Source organism: Cyprinus carpio, chromosome B19, assembly GCF_018340385.1.
Source record: "Cyprinus carpio isolate SPL01 chromosome B19, ASM1834038v1, whole genome shotgun sequence".
Classification (NCBI taxonomy): Eukaryota; Metazoa; Chordata; class Actinopteri; order Cypriniformes; family Cyprinidae; genus Cyprinus; species Cyprinus carpio.
The window spans coordinates 2,756,757-2,778,629 of record NC_056615.1 but is presented as its reverse complement, the minus strand read 5'-3'; the positions used below and the strand labels follow the sequence as shown (position 1 = coordinate 2,778,629).

The following is a 21,873-nucleotide window of genomic DNA, read 5'->3' as shown; positions in this document are numbered from 1 at the left end:
CATGTAGCACTCATGCGCTCTCTCATTCCTCCATTCTATCTTTCATTCATTTCTTTGCCTCTCTCTTTACTCCGCTGTCACCCAAAGGGAGCATACGTGAGTTGATTTAATCTGTGCAAGCCGGGTGTAGCTGCCCGAGAGGTTTCCAGTGACCCGTGAGCCATAACTGAGAGAGAACAAACAAGCCAAACCAACACATATTACAGAGTGAAAGGATGGAGGAAAGAGAGGGTGAAATATGGATGTACATTACCAGTCAAAAGTTTGAAATGTTTTTGAAAGAAGCCTCTTACGCTTACCGCTCCATTTATTTGTTCAGTATTGTGAAATAGTATTACAATATAAAATAACTGTTTTCTATGTATATGTATTGTGAAATTTCATTTATTCCATTATTATTTTAATTTATCATTACTCCAGGCCTTCAGTGTCAAATGATCCTTCAGAAATAATTTTAATATGCTGATTTGCTGCTCAATAAACATTTCTAATTATTATCATTGTTGAAAATATTTTTGTGGAAACCACAATACACTATCATTATTTTTTTATAAATAATGTTACAAAAGATTTCTATTTCAAATACATGATGTTATCTGGACTTTATACTCATTAAAGAATCCTGTATAAATGTATCATCTGCCTACATTTGCGAACAGCCTCAGTATTGCCGGTGCACCTGTGACACTTTAAATGCCTTTCTATGTAGGCAGCTCACTACAGAGTTTGTTATTCCTCCGCTCTGCTGCCTCATTATCTGCTCTTGACAATACATATGCAGCAATTTATCTCCATCTTCATGTGCATTTGTATCTGTCCCTGTTCCCTTACGCAATTACACACAACATTCATCACACACTTACATATTATGAATTACAGTGTCATACTGTAAATGACTGAAGGCAATTACTACAAGCTAACTACAGTTGAATAGCATGCCTCGCACACATCTCCAAACACCTCGAATTTACCAAATTCCATGTGTATTCCACCACAGCACGTCTGAACAAACCAGACACCATTCTCCACAGAGGAAAAAATGAGACAGAGAGCGAGCAACAGAACCAGAGGGCTAAGATAATTTCTTCACATTGTCTGTGTGGGAATCCTGTGGTGCACTGTGAGCGTGTGTGTGCGTGCATTGATCGCGGCAGGGCTGTAATCTCATTAAGGCTGGTCTGATTTATGGAGAGAGGAGCGATACGGGTCAGGGTTATGGAAACCACACTGGACCACCTCTTTCAAACGGGTCACACACACACAAGAGGGGTCAGTTGACTCTGTACTCACGTACACACACACATACTCAACTTACTGGTCATTATGGGCTTTTTGGAGAGCAAATGAGGGGTGAGTTATTAATCATAGCCTTTAACAAGGTGACAGTGTTCTGTGCGCTAACCATCAGAGGAACAAGTGACTCAATAACACACCTTCTGACCAGAGCCAAGAGCTGAAGATAATAGACTATTTAGTGGTGGGGGGAAAAAAATGCCTTTGTTGGTGTATAGATACAGTCACTTTTGGAAAGGATTCAAATATGCAGAAGATGCTGGAAAACCAAAGAATGTGCATTATCTAAGAACATCACTCAATAAAACCACTCAGTAGAAACAAAAAGTCTCAAAAAAGGGACTCATGAACAACTATCACAAAATATAAAAACAGTTGTGGATCATCCAGGAAATGATAGTATAGTATTAAGATTCAAGGGTATGTGAACTTTTGAATAGAGTCATTTTTATAAATCTTGTGGAGTATATGTAAACATCTGTTATGTGAAATAGCTTATTCAGGACAGTACTAAATAATAATAATAAAAAAATAACATGCAATTTTCATGATCCCTCTTATTTTGTTTCAATTATTATTATTTTGCACATCATGCAAGGGATGTTAAACTTATGAGTACAACTGTATATACAGGAGTGGGTCTAAAGAAATAATGTATATACCCACTCCTACTGTAAATGTCAACTTGTAAAAGGTATAACCCATGGAAAACAGGATTTTAGTTGATATTTTGCAATAAAAAGTGTTTATTGTACTATATTACACAATCTAAAGATCCCTTTCCAAGCCTCCCAAACAACATTTATCGAAACTAAGCCAGAAAAACATTATTACATATATATATATATATATATATATATATATATATATATATATATATATATATATATATATATATATATATATTATTTATTTATTTTTTGGTATATTGAAATCAGAAGCAGGTTCTGTAGGAGTGATGGACTTTCACAGGTTTGCCAACATTTTAGTGGCATGATTATTATCCAAAGGGTTACTAACTAAAAACTGTTAGTGGTGAAAAAAAATAAATAAATGTTGCCATAAATTAAAGGTAAATGTATCATTTTTGCAAGGATTAGCACATTAACATGTGACCACCTATTTTTTTATATAAATGAATAAAACTAAATATTCAGCAACTGTACTTGATCCAGCTAATGATAAATAACAGATTAAACTATTAGAAAGGTTAGCCAATCGCAATAGAAATAATTTACATAAATGCTCTTAAAGGTACAATAGCAGCAGCCAGTTTCACATGGTCAAGGAAAGGCTAACATTTATAACAGTGTTTTTGACACATTTTCAAAAGTTTGAGGTGAGTGAGTTATTAATATATTAAAACATTTATTTAGCAAGGACACATTAAATTGATCAAAAGTTTCAGTAAAGACACTGGACATTGGTCTCACCTGGTACTCGCTGGGCCAGAAGGTGCTGACAGCCAGCTCCACCTGATGCCACTGACGCCCCTGAGAGCCGGACACGTTCCACACGGCATTTCCCCGCGAGCCGCCGTTTACACGCACATACACGGTTAGGACTCCGGGACTGTGTCCATCACGGCTGTACAGAAAATAACTGAACTGCACACAGTGTGTGTCGTTCTCACTCAGCGGACGCAACATGAGCTGAGCCCGCTGTCCTGCACCATACTGAGAAGAGTTCACCAGCATGTAGGAGCCTGGAGAGAGACAGCAAGAGAGAGATTGTTACTTTCTTCATTTTCTCAGCACTAGATAAAATAGAAGCAAGCACTGCATGTGTCCAAGCAGTGCACATAAGTGTTGTATCATTTCTTAACTAATCAGACTTTCTGAGCAAAACGGTTGAGAGAATTATACAACGACTCACTTATTTAGACAGTCACTTTTTGCCTCCTACTGGTGTAATAATGTAACCTTCAGAAACAGTCACTGAAAAATCCCCAACACTAATACACATATAGCCTATAAATTACACATCAACCTTTGTGTTGGGTGGCTGGGATGGAGCTCTTGCTTAGCTCACAATTATACATAGTGAGCATAAATGATTGCTGTGGTGTTGGGGCAGGGCAGAGTTCACTGTGGCTAATGTAGTTTAAAGCAGGTGTAATCAGTGCAGTGATGATGGCAGCTCTGCTTGGGTACTCCACCATTATTAATCACGCTGACACAGATATTAAACCTCTAATGTCTGGCACCAGGATACCACAGAAACGCCATAACATACAGCGAAAAACTAACAGGTAAAAAAAATTAAGAAATCCCAACAAATGTTTCACAGAGACAACACAACTAACACAAAATACTGAGTGTTGCGTCTCAGTGATAGGTAAAATGATTTTGCCCCAAATTTGTACATTTCCATCCTTATATGTAAATCTTTGGAATTTTTTGTTCACTAGTTTTATCATTTGCCGTGTGAGAATCTTAAGTCCATTTGCTTAAAATAGTCCTCAAGCCACGTGGTTTAAGGTTTCATTCATGTCTTTACAACAAACAGTACAGGACGACAGTTTGAAGAATAATAATTAATTTAATCTAAACAATAGCAGATCTAACTTTAATGGTGTTTCTTGGATGTGACACTTTTCTGAAGTTGTTTTCAGGGCTGGATTATAGAGAAATTACAGTTTTCAATTGTCAAAACAGGTGACTGGCTTTAACAATGATTCTGAGTCATTTGATTTTTGTATTATTTTTGCAATTCATAAAAATAAACCCAAAGTTGTTATAACATCAGTCAGGAAGGCTCCAGCTCAGCTGGCCTTATTTATCAACTGAAGAACATCTATTTATTCATTTAGAATGGCACCAGAACCCACAGAGACTCAATGAGCCAGAGCGCAAGAACAGACAAGCAAAGTTAAAGAAACAAAAATAAGGATCCCAATCATTTTTGATGAAAAATGAGACAGTCCTTGTATAATTGATTGCTGCCGTGACCCGGATAGGTGTAAGGGGAACTAAAAAAAGCTATGCAGTATAAAGCACTTCACTTTCTTGGTCTCTAGAGGTGTGCTAGAGGTGTTTAGGTTTGCAATTGTTTTCAATCCCGGGTGGCATTGGTTTGCATGCCTCTGAGAGTGGTGCAGGTAGCACATTGGTGCCATGACCCGGATGGGGGTGAGTGTAATAAAGGAAAACTAGTATGAGCTAGTGTATATATGCCAACTTCACTCCTTTGGCCTGAAGAAGGGAGCTAGTGATCTTTAGGTTACTTCTTAGCACAATTGCCTCCCATGCCGGGAGATGCAGGTTTGAATCCCAGTTCGAGCAGTATGAGTAGGACCAATTACACCTGCAATAATAGTACAGCATATCTTTCCCTTTACAGAAAAACCACATGAACTACACATGTTAAAAATCACATGCAAAATATGTGAAACCCATGTGAAATGTGTGATGTTATCATGTGATTTCACATGTGAAATTCATTTCAGTTTTTTTATGTAAGGGTTTAATGAGGCAAATCTAGCTAAAGGTCAAAACAGTGTGTTTAGAGGCACTAAACACATTACAGGATTGACCTGTAATAGAAAACTGTGAAATATATCACGAAAGGTAACAGATAAAACATTTACTACAGGGATATTTTCCCCTGTATTTAAATATCTGAAGACATATTCAGTGTTTTCACCTCAAGACCCTGCAGCGGTCAAATTGAGCAAATTGGAAATACGATAGTATCATACACTCAACATATTCATGTTCCACAGATTACATTGTAACACAAAGTACTAGAGTAAGAACTGCATGGTAGCACCATGGTTTATAGTATGTGAAACCCAGAAAATAGAGCATGTACCAAAAAAAAGGTACATATGCTCCAATAATGGTAACTTTTTATTACTTTCCATTCCAAATAACTTCCATCGAAGGTCAACAGCTGCCCTCCATCTGCATTTGAAATTTAAACCATGTAGTTTCTTACGCTTGACTGTTTCAAACAACAACCCACTGAAGAACAAGTTTGCAGCTCCATCGTCCGGAAGAGAACATGAGGGTTTGTTTTTAGTCTGACTGTCAGGTTTGTATGCATGAGCGCTCTTATGGAACGGACTTTAGAGCCGCGGCTTAAAGAGAACAGAGGATAAAAGAAGCTTCTTAAATCAAAAGTCCATCTGACAGTCTTTATGCAGATCAGGGCCTGAATGAGCTTCAGTGCCTGCGGTGAATCGCTATGACAGTCACAAGTGAAAAAGTGTTGCATCCTGGGAGAACTCACAGCAACATAATAAAACTTTTAGGTATACTGGCAATTTTAGCAACTTTGGATGCAGCATTCTGAATAGAAATTGGGTGGAAAACTTAAAAAACCTAATGTAGTTTGTCATGCTTAAAGTCAACATAGAACGAAAATGTACACTTATTTATTTTGTAATGAAATAAATAAGTACATAAATGTTTTTTCACTTTTATTTAAATACTATTTTAGTTTATACAGTCTATTATAGTTATTAATATTTTAAATTAGCTTTAGATTTTTTTTATTAGATTTAATATATTTTTTAGTAATTTTGTTAAACGCTTTTATCATTTTTGTTATCCTTATTATTGTTATATTACTTTTTAGATGTAATCGAGTTTTAGTTCAGTTTCAGCTTTTATTTATTTCCATAAAGTAATTTTAGAGCTTCAAATTCAAATGATTTCATTTAGTTTATGTTTTTGCATCTAATATTTATATTTTATCTCATATTGATAGGGAACAATGTACCAACCAGAACTGAGTATTGTGGATAACTGTATAATAAGAGCAAATAAAAAAGAGCTTATGCTTTATTTTAAGGTGTCCTTGTTGCAGTGTAATTATACATTTAAGTACTGAGTAAAATTAATAAACTACATGTATCTAACTATATGGTTAGGGTTTAGGATTAGGGTTTGGGGCTTAAAGTTACCTACATATAATTCTGCATGATTAAGTGTTATTAATAGTAAGTACATGTGACATGCAACAAAGGACACCTTTAAAATAACGGTACCCAAAAAGACATCACAGTTGGAATACATTGTGTTTCAAGTATGCATTAAAGTAAAATGATTTGTAATTGTTTCTTTTCTTATTGACTTTAATATATCCATTGTTTAGATTTATTTATTTATTTATTTGCTGGCACTTTCTGTGGATAATACTGTTAACATAATCAGTCTTTTTTAACATACTGAAATTGTTTCAGACATCCTTAATTAGGATGTTCAGAACCCAAGTTCTTCAGTGGCCGGTACGGCTTGAGACACTTCAAAGTCTGAAATAATAATAATGTCTGAACTCTACAAACACCTCCAATGTACAATCACAGCTCCGCTCTCACCCGCCACACATGCTGCTGTAACCATGGCTGAGCTTCCTGGAGGCTCTGGGTCCATTTCTCAGAAGTTATTAATTTCCCTCTCCCCCTCCTTCCTCTGGCAGCGCATGTAGGAGCCTGCCTCCTCTCAGCTGAAGGGTGTGAGCGCCAGGGACCATGACCCAAATGAAATTTTTCACACGCTCGTTTTTCTGGAGCCCATTTTCAGGCCCTGACAGGTGGCGGAGGAGAGATGGGAGGTCAGACAAATGAATCGTGGCAGAGCGCTGCTGGAAATCTGACTGTTCCTTATTTACTGATAACACTTTATATAATGAAACAGTGTAACACAGTAACCTAAAGATGACGGGAATCTGGTAAAAGAGCATTCTGAGTTCAGAACAACTTAGTCCAACAAAAATGTAAATTCCGTCATCATTTATTCATCCTAATGTGGTGACAAAACGAGGATATTTTGAAGAGTGCTAATAACTAAACAGTTTCAGTCCCCACTGACTTCCATTGTATTATTTTGTACAAAACTAACATTCTTCAAAATAGCTTCTTTTGTGTTCCACAGAACAAAGAGAGTCATACATGTTTAAAAAGACATGGGATTAAATGACAGGCACAACGGCATGAAGATTATAAGCAAACCCTAATGTCTACTAACAACTTGACAATTTGACAGGAAGACAACATCAGTTCCCGCCTGTTGATTCTTTAATTAACTCTGATAATAACATAAATAACAAACTAGAATATACATTACAAAAAGATTGTCTTTGTTTGAAGTTCAGTCATTAGCTTATTAACTTTACCATGTTTTCTTGTCATCTCTTGCTCAGTTCAGTATGTCAATGAAATCATTTATTGTAAAAGTGTGTTATTCAGGAGTGTGTATAAATAGACTTTATATCAACGTCATTGGCTTGTCAACATACGTGGCCTTAATTCTAGAAACAGCCCTTCATACCGAGAAACTCCTGCCAACCACTTTGCCAAGATTCCCGTCCTCCGCTGAAACTCATATGAAGTTGGTTGGGAACGCTAGAGGAAAATGTGAGAGAAAGTGAGCGAGTGGGTGGGTGAGAGAACGATGGAGGAAAATCAAGAGAGAGAGGGGGCTGAAAACTGTCAGTGCAGAAATATTTTCCATAAATTCATAAACGCTGATAAGGCCCCATCTTTCTCCCATGTGCCCCGGCCAAGGACGAAGGAACATACATTAGGAGATTAGGAGCAGCACTGCATTTCCATCACCTCACCAAGAGCCAGACCCGTGGGCCCAGCACACGATCTTATCAAACACACACAGAGGCACGGGGAAGCCAGCGCTAGTTTCAACTTCATTTCCCTCATCCGCTTCCTTAAAATCCCTTCTTAACCTCCGCCATCAACAATGTGCCCCTGCTGTCCTCTGTGTTTCATCAGACTGATGCCACTGCTGTTCTTTACTATTGAAATACACCCACACATACAATATTTATGCATACTGTATACATAAATACATACATATATTCAGTGCTGTGCATTGATGGAGGTAACAAATTACAACTACTCACGTTACTGTAATAGTTTTTTTTTTTTTTTGTGGGGGGGTACTTGTACTTTTTTAGTATATTTTTAAATCTGTACTTTTACTTGTACTTAAGTACAAATTAAGCAAAATAGTCTTGTTTGTTACTTTTAAATCATAGTTCGTTACTGAGTGCACCCACAATTTAAATTGATATTTGACGGCACTTCAGAAGCCAATAAAGATATCCGAACATACACGGACCAATAAAAGCCCTGATATCTGAACTGGGAAAAGCCGCCACTGCAGCAGGTTCTGAAGAGCTGATCGGACAGTGAGGGAGCTCAGTAGGGATGTTTTAATGATTAACTGTGTGCCGGTTTAAAATCGATTAAAATATGTGACGATTCAAATCGGTTGAGATGCTATACAAATATTCAATTAGGGGTAGGAGTTTATATGAATGCATGTCTGAAGGGAACTTACCATCTTTAGAAAAGTTTATATGGTATTTTTTTTTTCTTTTCATCTTGCCTCTGTATAATGCATATTAAAGTTCATAAGTGCAGCACTGGTTTGTTTACAGCGGAAACCAAGGAAACGCTTTAAGCGCCACCTGCTGGCAGAGAGTATATCTGCGTCTCGTTCAGCTCGTCTGCTGTTTCTATTTCATGCAGATATTTTTTATGTAAAGTTTCACAAAACTGAAGTCAAATCATTCTGTTTTAGCTTCAAATTTCGAAATTATACAATCTAATTTAGATTAAAAATTGCTCATGTTGCATGTATGCAGCATCTTTTTTTGGATCGTGATTAAAATGCACTGGCTGCGTCTCTCTGTCCTCTTCCACAGTGAGTTTGACACGCATCGCCTTCCGTTGATTACGCAGAATTTGCAAATATTCAGCATAATTTTAATTATTCCTGCACAAATGTGGCGAGTGCTTTATAGTAACATGAGAACACAGTCATGTAAACGCAGAAAACTGGATGCGAGCTCTCAAATAGGCCTAACTTATACAACTGAACTGCCTGTCCTCTCACTCTGATATTGCTTGGGCACACTCAAACTGTGTGCAATCGTGATCTCTCCATGCTAGCAATTATTTCTCTTTGCTCCTGGATTAAACTGCATCACTAAATTGTACAGACATTACAGGTCAAAGCCATCTGATGTTCCATTTATCTAAATAAACAACATATATGGCTCTTAAAACACTGCCTATAAAAAAAAAAAATCAGTGTTGTCATATTTTAAACTTTTTATTTATTTTTGTTTTATAATTTTATTACTGTGTAGTTGTGTTTGAAAATCTTTATTGTTGAAAAAAAGAATAAATAAATACAAATTATGAATCCTGCTGACAAAATCAGTCAGAATTGCAATTTCTGGATTTGTAACAAAAGCAGTATAGGAGACAGAGACCAGGTCAGTCTCACAGAAGGACTCCAGTTTATCAGTAAATGAAGAAGAAATCTGGTAAAAGAAGAACCTTTTTTTAAGACAGCTAAGTCATTTGTCCCCTTCACAAGTTGAAATTTATGTTCATGAAAATATAGTCAATGTGGTAATCACATTTAATTAATTTAACGGTGTTGAACATTTAATTAATCTTATTTATAATAAAAAACACAAAATCAATGATCAAATTGAAAGTGCAACAATCTATGAACTTCAATGAAGGACTTTTAAACATTTGTATGCATAATGTACCCACTCTAAAGTATTGGTGCTGATAGGTTCATATCAGTGTCTATCCAAATGGAAAAAAAAAAAAAAAAACCCAAAAAAACCCTGCATCAGAGCTCTGCTCCATGTGTGAATACTAATGAGATCACGCTGGTTTCATGGGCATGCCAGCACAACATTCAGATGCAAAAAAAAAAAAAAAAAAATGGAAGAAAAAGTACCAAAATGTGCATTTTAATCATTGTTTTGCATCAATGGTTTTGATTCTTTTGGAAGCGGCAGGGTAGCTCACGCTGTCTTTGAGAGGAGCTGTGACAGTCGCATGTCAAATCGGCCTTGATCTAAATAAGCTCATTAGTTTATTCCCTCTTTCATCCCGCTGTTTAAAATGAAAATCATTACTTAGTTGCATCAATTCCTGCATTTTGTGTTGATGTGACTACTCTGAACCACAGTCACCTTGACTATTTGACTATATTGGTATTTGAAGGGCAGCAGCAGGTCGCAGCGAAAAAACATTCTTTTTTACGCAACATAAAGCAAATATTCAGTTCCTACAGTATCATCTCGGCTTTCATTCTCATTTCCCTTTCATCCTCTTCCCCTTCCTGTGTCGCTCTCATGGGTTTAAACCCTGCAGGCTCACTGCCTGTGTTCTTTGGAGCTCGGAGGCGATGCAGATTTTGGCATTTACGGAGCTGCGGGCTGCTCAGGCGGCGCTTGAATAGCGAGTTGCATGAGAATGGATGAAGATGGCAATGCCAGCTGGTCAGAGACGCTCCCCGGACCCCTCCAAACAATCACAGATCTCTTTCTAAAGCAGCGCTCACCTTCAAAGCTCAGAGCACAATGAACAAAACTGTCACATCTGGGCACGGATGCCGCGAGTGTCTCGGAGGAAAATGTTGATCTAGGATAAGTCCTCGGATGTTCTCGTGTTGTGAATTTTTTTTTGTCCACTTTGAAAATTTAGTGGCTTGGACTTGACTTGATAAGCAACCAAAACCAAGGTTTTATTATGGCCACTAGTAGGCTATCAACTATAAATTGTACTAAATACATACAGTATATGCTATAATGTAAAGTTTTCCTGAAGCTTAAACTGTAGAGCCTGACATTATCAATGTTAGTGGCATAGGTTTGGTTTCCGGGGAATGCATGAACCAAGCCTCTGAAATGAATGGAAACGAACTAAATTTTGGCAGGAACATGACCAGAAACAGTAACAAAATCAAATTTGATAGTTCCAAAACAGAATTGAAAATCTGAAATTGCCATTAACTGGTTAATAATTAAATTTTTTCGTTCCATTTAATATTTGAATTTTGCAGTCAACCACTCACGAGTTTTGGATGATTTCGACGCGATCCAAAGTTTGTTTCCAAAAGCTTTACAGTTTTCTTTATTTTACAGTTTTATTTATATTGCAAAAGCTTTGTAAATCAGTGTTTCTTGTCCAATCAAATGATGAAGGGAAAGAAAGTTGGTTTCTTCTTCTTCTTCTTCTTCTTCTTCTTCTTCTTTGATTTCAACAAAAAATGGCATATGGTATATTAAATAAATGTTTAGTGTTTGTGTCTGGTTTGTAAGTAATCAAGAGTGTAGTGTTTAGTGCATATCTCCCTTCATTTGAATACATTTTCTTATAGACCATAATTACACATTTAGACTACATCACTAGTTTAAAGACGGGCTGTACTTTGATCTTTGCATGAATTATTAATGATGCAAAACTCATATCCCATCCCTAAAGTCCTTACAGGATTTTGTTTAAACTTGAACGGGAATAAATATGTTTGAACATGATCAGCCTGTGACTCCATGCATACTTTATAAGCATGTGCTTTTGAAAGTAACACAAGTAAATACACTTTATTTTCGTCATTTTTGTAAGTAAATAAACATATTTATATTTACATTTTTTTTTTACATTTTCTAACACTGTTGGAAAAGAACTGAAAGAAATGCAATTTTATAATTGATCTACATGGATACATGATTTGATGGACCTCACTGCACAAAGTGTGTGTGTGTGTGTGTGTGTGTGAGTGATTTTGAGAGGTGTCAGTCTGAAGCTTTAAAATGCTGGGTGGCCTCTTTCACAGAGCAAATCAATAGAGTATTAGCCGCCCAGAGCTAACTGTGTGTCTGTGTGTCTCAGGAGACTCCAGCTCTGCTTTAACAGGTGACTGTTACAGACTCACTTTCTAACACTTTCCCTGGACACCTGAGATACTTTTCAGAGAGGTGAGAAAGTGTGGAAAAGAGGAGGCGAGGAAAAAATGACAAGATGGGAACACTGAAATCATAACACATGCCACATTGACATGATCAAATCTCAGTTGCGGAAGCTCAGTTTGCAGACTACGGTCAAGCTGCCCTTTTGGAAAAGCAAAGCCCAGTGCAGATTGTGTGATTTGCTCTGTCTTTATGGATGCTGCTTGTGCTGTTATGTCTGTCTTGGTTAAAAGCCTACTGTGTAACATCACATGTCATTTATGTCAGACTGCACGATACGCATCTCTGTGAAGACAAACGCTCATGACTGACAGAGTTTGAGTCTGGAGCGAGAGAAGGCTGGGGAAAAAAGTCACAGACTTCTCAGTAATCAGAACGGATTTGATGCAATTTCATTCATCAGCAATCATAACATGCAGGCAATGCAAAATAATGAGATATTTATGTTACAATTCATGTACTCAAGCTTCAACTGAGGGACTTTCCTTCTTTATTTATTTCACACACAAACACTACTGTTCAGAATTTTGGAATCAGTGAGATTTCTATTTGAAAGAAATGAATACTTTTATTCAGCAAGGATGCATTTAATTGATCAAACAGGACAGTAAAGACATTTATGTTGTAAAATATCTGATATTCATACTGTTGTTTTGAACTTTTTTTTGGATTATTATTTCTATTAATCAAATTATAATGGAAAATGTATCATGTTTCCCAAAAACATGAGGCAGAACTTTTTAAAAAATAATAATAATAATAATTATCAGGAAATTTTCTTGAGCAAGGATCATGTGACATTAAAGACTGCAGTAATGATGCTGGAAATCCAGATGTGATTACAGAAAATAATTACAATTGAACAAATATTCAAATAGAAAACGGGTATTTTAAATAGTTTTTTTTTTTAAATCACTGTTTTTTACTGTATTTTGATCAAATAAATACAGCCTCGTAGCAGAGGCTTTTTCAAAAAACTTTTGAATGATTGTGTATGTTCCTGATTAGTAGACAATTAATAATATGTCAGTGAGTATGCAACAATAACTGATCTAAGAATACGATTTGTGATGTACTGTATGACCAAAAATATTATTATATTATATTATATTACATTATATTATATTATATTATATTATATTATATTATATATATATATATATATATATATATATATATATATATATATCTTTATCTTTTTTAAAGTGTTAATTAGTAAGCAATTGAATGTGATGCTACTGTTTTTCAGTATATCTTATTAATTTGAATTCTTGGTTAAGCTGTTCCTTGCCTGCTTGCATCACACACACACACACACACAACTGTGCCCCTCACATTTACAGCCCTGTAATTTCACTTTCTCGAACTCAGTCCCAGCATCCAAGAGAAAAGTGGAATTTCTAAGCTTGTTTGAGGGAGAGAAAAGGTGAACGTGAAGAACAAAGGAAGCAGGTGAATCAGGAGTGATTTTCTTTGCCAGCAGCCGTGTGACTGTACCGCAGTTTAACTCTCACACCTCTGAATAAACACAGCCAATAAACAAACAGCTGCAGCAATCCGTTCAACCTCCAGAATCCACAAACCCACCGAGACATCTGCACAACAAAGCCCTGCGGCACACACATAATCACAGATGAGTTATGAAGAAAAGGAATTAATGAGCCAAATTAAAAGAACCTTTCAAACAAAGAGATTGCTATCTTACTCTGTCAATGCCAGTAAACACGTTGGTCGCTAGGGTAGTGACACACACACACACACACACACACACACACACACACACACACACACACACACACACACACACACACACACAGCCTTTGGGAAAGAGACATGATCAATAATCCTCTACATTATCTTAATAGTATTCAAATACAGTGATCTCATTAGTATAAGTGTGGTTCAGTTTTTTTTTGTGTAGATGAATACAATATAATCAGAGTGATGAATGGATTGTGTTTGCAGATGAAGAAAAGTCAATAAATAATTAATTAATAAATACAAAAAATAGAGATAGAACAGAAAGTGCTAGTATTAATAGGTTTACTGTTGATTAAAAAAAAATAATTTCTTGAAAAAGCCTATAAAGACTAAATAACTAATTTAATTGTGTATTTTCTTTCTTTCTTTCTTTTTTTTTTTAAACTTAAAGGTGACTTTAAGGTTAAACTATGCATTATCCACATCCGAAGCCCAGTTCCAAAATACTCCAGACTTGATTGTGAAAGACTGAACTGCCATCCGTGAATCTGTTCACAGTTGAGATTGTGTGAAGTGTTGTGTCACAAATAGCTGTCATTAACCTCACGCTCTCTGAATGTGAATAGAGCGGATGTCCAGCAGTTTATGCCCGTTTTCACGAATAAATGCATGTGGGAAGATTCACTCGTTATTTGTCTCTGCAACACGGTCTGGGCTTGTTTCTTAGTTTGCTCATTTCTGGACGTCGCACTCAAAGCCCATTTCACACCAAATGTGAAACGAAAAAGTGAAACAAATCAAAGACAAAAGGTCATTTCACACCAGGTAGCAAAATTAATATCTGTCAGGTTGAACAAAAAGCTAATTCAAGTCAGTACAATAGAAGAGGCACCAGTGGATGGAACAGTGAATAATCGCATAATCACACAGAAAACTCAAATGTCCTTTATGAGAATCCAAACAAAAAGAGAACAGCATGTGCAAAAACAGCTAAACACAGCCTCTCGAGAGTAAAGACTGTATAGGAGACATGCTGCTGTATCACACAATCTCTTCCAGGACACAGATCGAAATGAAACTCTGCCTGCACTCAATTTAAGAGATCCCGTCTCAGTATCTGTTCATTTGGCTGATTTGAGGTCTGTGTTTGACCTCTGCTAAATGCATTTTTGGATGGACTGCAGGCGAGGAGGAAGTGATGGGATGAATGGCTGCTGGAATAGAGATGCTATCAGAGAAGGGATTGAGGCCGAAGTCAATAAAACGCATGATGACCTCCTCCAGGCTGGACCGCACCAAAGCACCGGCCATTTGAGTCCCAAACCGGCCCAGTGATAAGACACTATCTGTCACTAAATGAAAGAAAGAAAGAACTCACAAGAAAGACGGCTGGACAGAGAGACGTCTACTACAAAACACACACACTTGTCTTCATGCGACAGCAATCACTGAACACACTAACATATAAATTCAACAGGTTAATAGATTTTCTCACACTTTAGGATGTAGTTGAGCCCATGCTATGAAATCTTGCATCTGTGTCTCTATTTTTTAGGGATCGCATAAATGAACATTTAGTCCAAATGTACAAAATCTGTATTTTTTTAAATTTTTATTCTAAATTAGTCGTTTGTTTGTTTATTGATACATACATACATTTGTTTATATATCCGTATGTAAACTTACCAGTGACTTTGACCTGTTAACTTGCAGGAGGATACTTAATGTTCATTTCCAGGCAGTAGGGGGCAGAGTAGCTCTTGCCCTGAGTGATTTAAACAGCTGTAAGGCCGAGTGTGTCAGCTGGCGTGATGGTTGGCCGGTTGAATGAATGGTAATTTAAGATTTAAATACGTTGGTGAATAAAAGAAGGCGCCGGATTAACTGCCGGATCCTTTAAACCCCAGAGGACTGGCAGCTGCTCAAAGGGACCCCCAGCCGCCCGCGTGCTTTCAAAACGGACACCAATCCATTCCTATTCGCTGCCAGAGTAACTCAGCGGCCAATCAGAAAACACAAATCTTTAAAAAAAACAACATTTAAACCAAGTGAAAGCTGTTTTTGCCTAGCCTTATTTGTTAGAAACTTGTCTGCAATGGAACAAACATTAATAATCCAGATAAATTAGATTTTGTCCGATGTTTAATGGTGCTGCTGGAGGCAAATAAGGCCTCAAAATCAATATAAATCAGCATCGGTATAAATCAGTGTGTTGAGCAAACGGAACGGGCAGAAATATGACCTGCTCTTGTAAGGCGAAGAAAAATCTATCAGCTGTTTACAAACGTGGGTTATAATACGCAGATCTGTCAGTAATACTGAAATGTAGGGGAAATGCTTCCATGGCTTTACTGTTGAAGCAAAACATTTGACAGAAAGGGTTTAAATGATAAATCAATAGATCAATAGTGGCCACGTTGTGGATGTCAAATGTTATTGAATCCCATTCACATTCTACACCTATGCACTGAAAAATGGGATTTATGTGGTAACAAATTCATTTAGTTTAATTTAAGCCAAAAATATTATCTAACATTACTAAATCAAGTTTTTCAAATTATGTTATACCAACAAAAACACATTTAAAGGTTAGATCAGGTAGAAACAGCTCCTCAGTGTAGCATTTACAGATCGCCATGATTTAAACTGCGATTGCTCTATTCGAAGTAAGGAGGATTTAGACTTCATACATCCACTAAAAATCACTTTGACACCAGTTGATTAAAAATCACTGCAAAAATGGCTCAGAAAAGTAAAATTAGTTCTCATAAAAGCTCCTGCAATATTTGAGCACAGATGTCATTTGCTGTGATATTTTGTATATTAACATTCAGATTTTTTTTTTTTCAATCTGACATAAATGTCTAAATGCTGTTTAAGCTATTTCTTGTTTAAAGGTCCACTGAAATACAACACACTACCGTCATTAGTATATCCCTGCATCATAACTGTATGATTGTGAGCCTCTCTGGTGCCTCTTAAAATCAAAGTGCTGCTCTGCAGATCTTGAGCTCTTGATATCAAAGTGCTTCTTCAGTGTGCTGCTGGAACAAAGGACAGTGAGTGTGGAGTCTGTGCTGTTGTCTCGTGTGTTTGGAGGACTGCTGGCCTAACGGTTGCGCCTCACTGACTACAATAGCCTCCGCAACACGCCTCTGACAGCCTCTGTGAGTGTGTGTGTGTGTGTGTGTGTGTGTGTGTGTGTGTGGCAGTTGGTAGCTGATCTGGGGGAGGGGTGAGTACCAAAAGACCATGACTGGCTTAAAAAAAAAAACACACACAGAGAGACAATTCAATAAATTAAATAATAATAATAATCATCATCATAATCACAATACTAATCATAATAATAAACTTATGTCATCATTTACTCACTCTCATGTAGTTCTGAAACTGTGTGAAACGTTTTTGTTTTGAGTGCTTTGTGTTTAGTTTGGTTAAGTTTGGATTAGTTTAGTTTAGTTTAGTTTAGTTTAGTCTAGTCTAGTCAGTGGACCTTTAAACAAGAAATAGCTTATACAGCATTTAGACATTTATGTCAGATTGAAAAAAAAAAAAATCTGAATTTTATCAAATACAAAATATCACAGCAAATGACATCTGTGCTCAAATATTGCAGGAGCTTTTATGAGAAATAATTTTACTTTTCTGAGCCATTTTTGTGGTGATTTTTAATCAACTGGTGTTTAGTTTAGTTTAGTTTAGTTTAGTTTAATAAAACCTATCTTAAACCAGCTAAGACCAGCTTAGTTTATATCAATCTATGCTTTTTTTATTGTTGTTGTTGTTTTGTGTGCTTCCTGTTTTGTTCAGTGATTTTATTTGTTTTCTTGTTTACTTTGCTTTCTTGTTTTGTTTTATTGTGTGTGTGTGTGTGTGTGTGTGTGTGTGTGTGTGTGTGTGTGTGTGTGTGTGTGTGTGTGTGTGTGTTGAGTTTCATTTAGATTTAATTTAATTATTTGGTTATTTGTGTGCTTTGTGTTTTGTGCTTTATTGTGTGTCCTTGTTTATTTATTTATATTTATTTATTTATTTATGTGTTTTGTTTAGTTCCCTGCATTGTTTTGCTTTGTCAGTTTTGTTTGTTTGTTTTGTTTTCTTATTATATTTTGTTCTTGGTTTTTTCTTCTTATTTTTGGTCTTGTGTTTTGTTTAGTTTTCTTGAATTGCATTGCATTTTTTTTATTTGTTTGTTTTTTTGTTTGTTTGTTTGTTTTTTGTTTGTTTTTTTTTTGCTTTGCTTTGCTTTGCCTTGCCACAGCCATATCACCCTGCAGCCCAAGACTAGTTGCCCACTGAAGCTAAGCAGGGCTGAGGCTGGTCAGTAACTGTATGGGAGACCTCCGGGGAAAACTAGGTTGCTGCTGGAAGAGGTGTTAGTGGGGTCAGCAGGGGCTGCTCACCCTGTGGTCTGTGTGGGTAAAAGCTCCCCAGCAAAGAGACGGGGACACTATACTGTAAAAACCAATCTGGCCAAATTTCCTCCACTGGTCCTTATCAATCAAGGCCTCCTAATAATACTTCCCATCCATTAAATTGGCTCTATCACTCTCTCCTCTCCACCTGTAGCTGGTTTGTGGTGAGCGCACTGGCGCCATTGTCCTTTGGCTGCCCCCCGGTAAAGCGCATTGGGTGTACAGGTATAAGCAAAAAAAAAACACTACATAAAAAAATGCCCCATTCATTCATTAATTGAATCTAGTTTTTTTGTTGTTGTCGTTGTTGTTGTTGTCGTTGTTCATAAAATGAAAGTATATTAGGTCCAAAATTTTTTGACCCCAATGTTTGTCAAAAAGCCTTCTTTTGTGTTCGATAGAAAAATAATCGAAAGTCATATACGTTTGAAAAAACATGAGAGTGAGTTTACATTTCTGGGTGAACTTTTTCACTGCCTACTAATTTCCAAAATAGAAAAGTGAAATCATTCTTATGAGGTCAAGAGATCATTTTCATCAGACAGTAAATCAGACGAGGATCTTTCTGGTTTTGACATGCCACCCAACTGAAAGCATCATTTGACTGAGTCCACGGCATGAGTCCCCAATCGATTCTGCTTTCACTTCTAGCTTTTCCTGTCGCTGTGAGATTTATTTCCACACGCTCGTTCATATCTCCCTCGGTCTCATTCCAGTTCAGCTCAATGGGGCGTAACGCTCTGCCTCTCTGTGATATCCTGGCTTCTACAGGACTATAACGCTAATGGCACTTATAAAACAGATATAAAGAAAGCAGCACCAGCAATCACAAAGACAACAAAGAATTTGAGGACACTGAATCATTGGCTGAATCTAACAAAGAACTGTACGAAATTGTATGCTACATAAAGAAAACGAATGCTATTATTTTGTCAAGATGTAATTATGCATAGCTTTTGTAATTATAGTAACATGGTTTAGATTTATCAGTCCGTCCCTTCATAGTTATGATGGTTTAGAGGACAAATGTGAACACACACACACACACACACACACACACACACACACACACACACACACACACACACACACACACACACACACACACACACACACACACACACACACACACAAACAGACAAATCCACATTAAGTGTGTCCATAATTAAGAAATAATTACAGTCAAACTGTTTTACTGTTAGTATATATCAACAGCTCTACAAACAACTATAAATCATATTAAATATTACATTTAAGATAAAACAATTTACATTTTAAACACAATATTGCAAGATTTTTAAGGTAGTTATATCAAAGGGTCATCAGTTCAAGAAAATATCTCTCTAATGTCCTTAATTTGAACTGTTCAGCACTGACATTCATTGTTCACATGTTCCAGTGCGGTCTTGCGTCAGTCCATTACAGTGGTTCAGTCTGAGGCTGGTTTGTTTCTGCTGCTTTTGTTCTTTTCTATTTTTGGCCTATCCAACTCACAATGTCTCAACGATCCCTGTGCGACTCTCGGGTTTGTAAATGTGTTTAACTTTGATATGAATTTGATGAGTTATGAAACTGATGTTGGCTGGATGTTAGTAGGTTATTAAATTTCAGGACAGCGGTCCAGAGCGGAACGCTTCCCAGCCTGAGATAATGGCTTTAAAGTGATTAAATCTACTGTGGATTTCACATACTTGATTTAAGACGCAATTTTCAGTAAAGTAACCTCAAAAACTCAACACAAATTAGCCATAGCACATCTGTCTTTCCTGTAGTGTCTTCACAGTCTGTCATTTACACTTCACCCCAAAGCACACAATGAGTGAGTGTGTGTGTGTGTGTGTGTGTGTGTGTGTGTGTGTAAGATTAAAGCAAACAGCAGTGTGCCAGTGTGCAGACAGCAGAATAGGGCTGGCGTTGTGTCGCTCTCAGATGAATCACGCACTTCAGTGTGATTCAGTCCTCTCCCAGGATTACAGCCGCCTAATAGAAGACACTCACACACCTCAGCACTAAACCCACTGCCACTCACAGTCTTCCTACTGACACCTCGACACACAAAACAACATCTCCGAAATGAATTTTACGGATCACATTGCTAGGGTGTTGATCACATTTGTGACCCTGCACCACATAAGGGTCAATTTTTTGGAATTGAGATTTATACATTATCTGAAAGCCGAGTAAATAATCTTTACATTGATGTATGGTTTGTTATGATAGGACAATATTTGGCCGTGATACAACTATTTGAAAATCTGGAATCTGAGGATGCAAAAAAATCAAAATACTGAGAAAATCGCCTTTGAAGTTGTCCAAATGAAGTTCTTAGCAATGCATATTGCTAATAAAAAATTAAGTTTTAATATATTTACAGTACAAAATTTACTAAATATCTTCATGGAACATGATCTTTACTTAATATTCTAATGATTTTTGGCATAAAATAAAAATCTATAATTTTGACATATACAATGTATTTTTTGGCTATTGCTACAAATATACCCCAGCGACTTCAGACTGGCTTTGTGCTGGGTTGTGGCTTAATGATCAAAAGTCAAGAGAGCCCAGAGCTATTGTTTCCCAGAGCCTCAGGCTACAGGAAAATCTGATTCTTTTCTGCAGCTCAGGTATATTTGAAGCAATAGCCAACAATACACAGTATGGGTCAAAATGATCCATTTTTCTTTTATGCCAAAAATCATTAGGATTTTAAGTAAAGATCATGTTCCATGATGATATTTTGTACATTTCCTACCATAAATATATCAAAATGTCATTTTTGATTAGTAATATGCATTGTTAAGAATCTGGACAAATTTAAAGGTGATTTTCTCAATAGTTTTTTTTTTTTGCACCCTCAGATCCCAGATTTTCAAATAGCTGTATATCGGCCAAATATTGTCCTATTATCCTAATTAACAAACCATAAAACAAACCATAAACAAACCAAAAAAAAAAAGCTTATTTATTCAGCTGTCAGATGTGTAAATATTATTTTTTTGACCTTTATGACTAGTTTTGTGGTCCAGGCTCACAAATGACAAATGCTTGAAAAATCTAAAAAAAAAAAAAAAAAAAAATGCTACATATGTTTTAGTGCAATTCTGGTCTATTCAGAATCATGGGTAATATGGATTTTCACCATATTTTTAATATGGCTGTATATATAATATATGTGTGTGTGTGTGTGTGTGTGTGTGTGTGTGTGTGTGTGTGTGTGTGTGTGTGTGTGTGTGTGTGTGTGTGTGTGTGTGTGTGTGAAATAATGTGGCTGATGGCTTTAACAGAACCATACAGCACTGATTACCAGCCTTGTAGCTCACAATCGATCTGTCTTTAAACATTTTGAGTTATCGTTGGGAATCGATTCCCCTGTGAAAAAATCAACACAGTTTTTACTTCTGTAACCCAACTGTTGTACTCCACGGTGCGGAATAATAGCAACGCTACATCAAAACATAATACTAAACCCTGAAACTAACAAAGAACAACGTGGCTTTCATAGAAACCAGTGCCATTTTTCAGGAAACAGCCAACTGTGAAGAAATAATGTCACAAAAATCAAACCGTGAAAAGTAATTTGGCAAACGGTGCGAAAAGGTAGCGGAGCACTATAAAGGAGTTTGCCTTACAGTAAGTGCAGCTGAAGCCATCTGTAACCTCTGGCCGATGTCAACGCATGATTGACAGTGATATACAACTCTACTGTTCTCTGCGC

The 21,873-nt window shown here is 36.6% G+C and overlaps 1 protein-coding gene across 7 annotated transcripts in view; it reads right to left on the bottom strand.

Annotated features, from left to right (window-relative positions):
* LOC109051853 (receptor-type tyrosine-protein phosphatase U-like) overlaps positions 1-21,873 on the bottom strand; it is a 229,222-nt gene that overhangs the window by 131,325 nt on the left and 76,024 nt on the right. For all 7 annotated transcript variants that reach the window (XM_042745001.1, XM_042745003.1, XM_042745007.1 and 4 more), the window contains exon 3: positions 2,727-2,998. In XM_042745001.1, the coding sequence (XP_042600935.1) occupies positions 2,727-2,998 (272 nt within the window). The remainder of the gene's footprint in view (positions 1-2,726; positions 2,999-21,873) is intronic.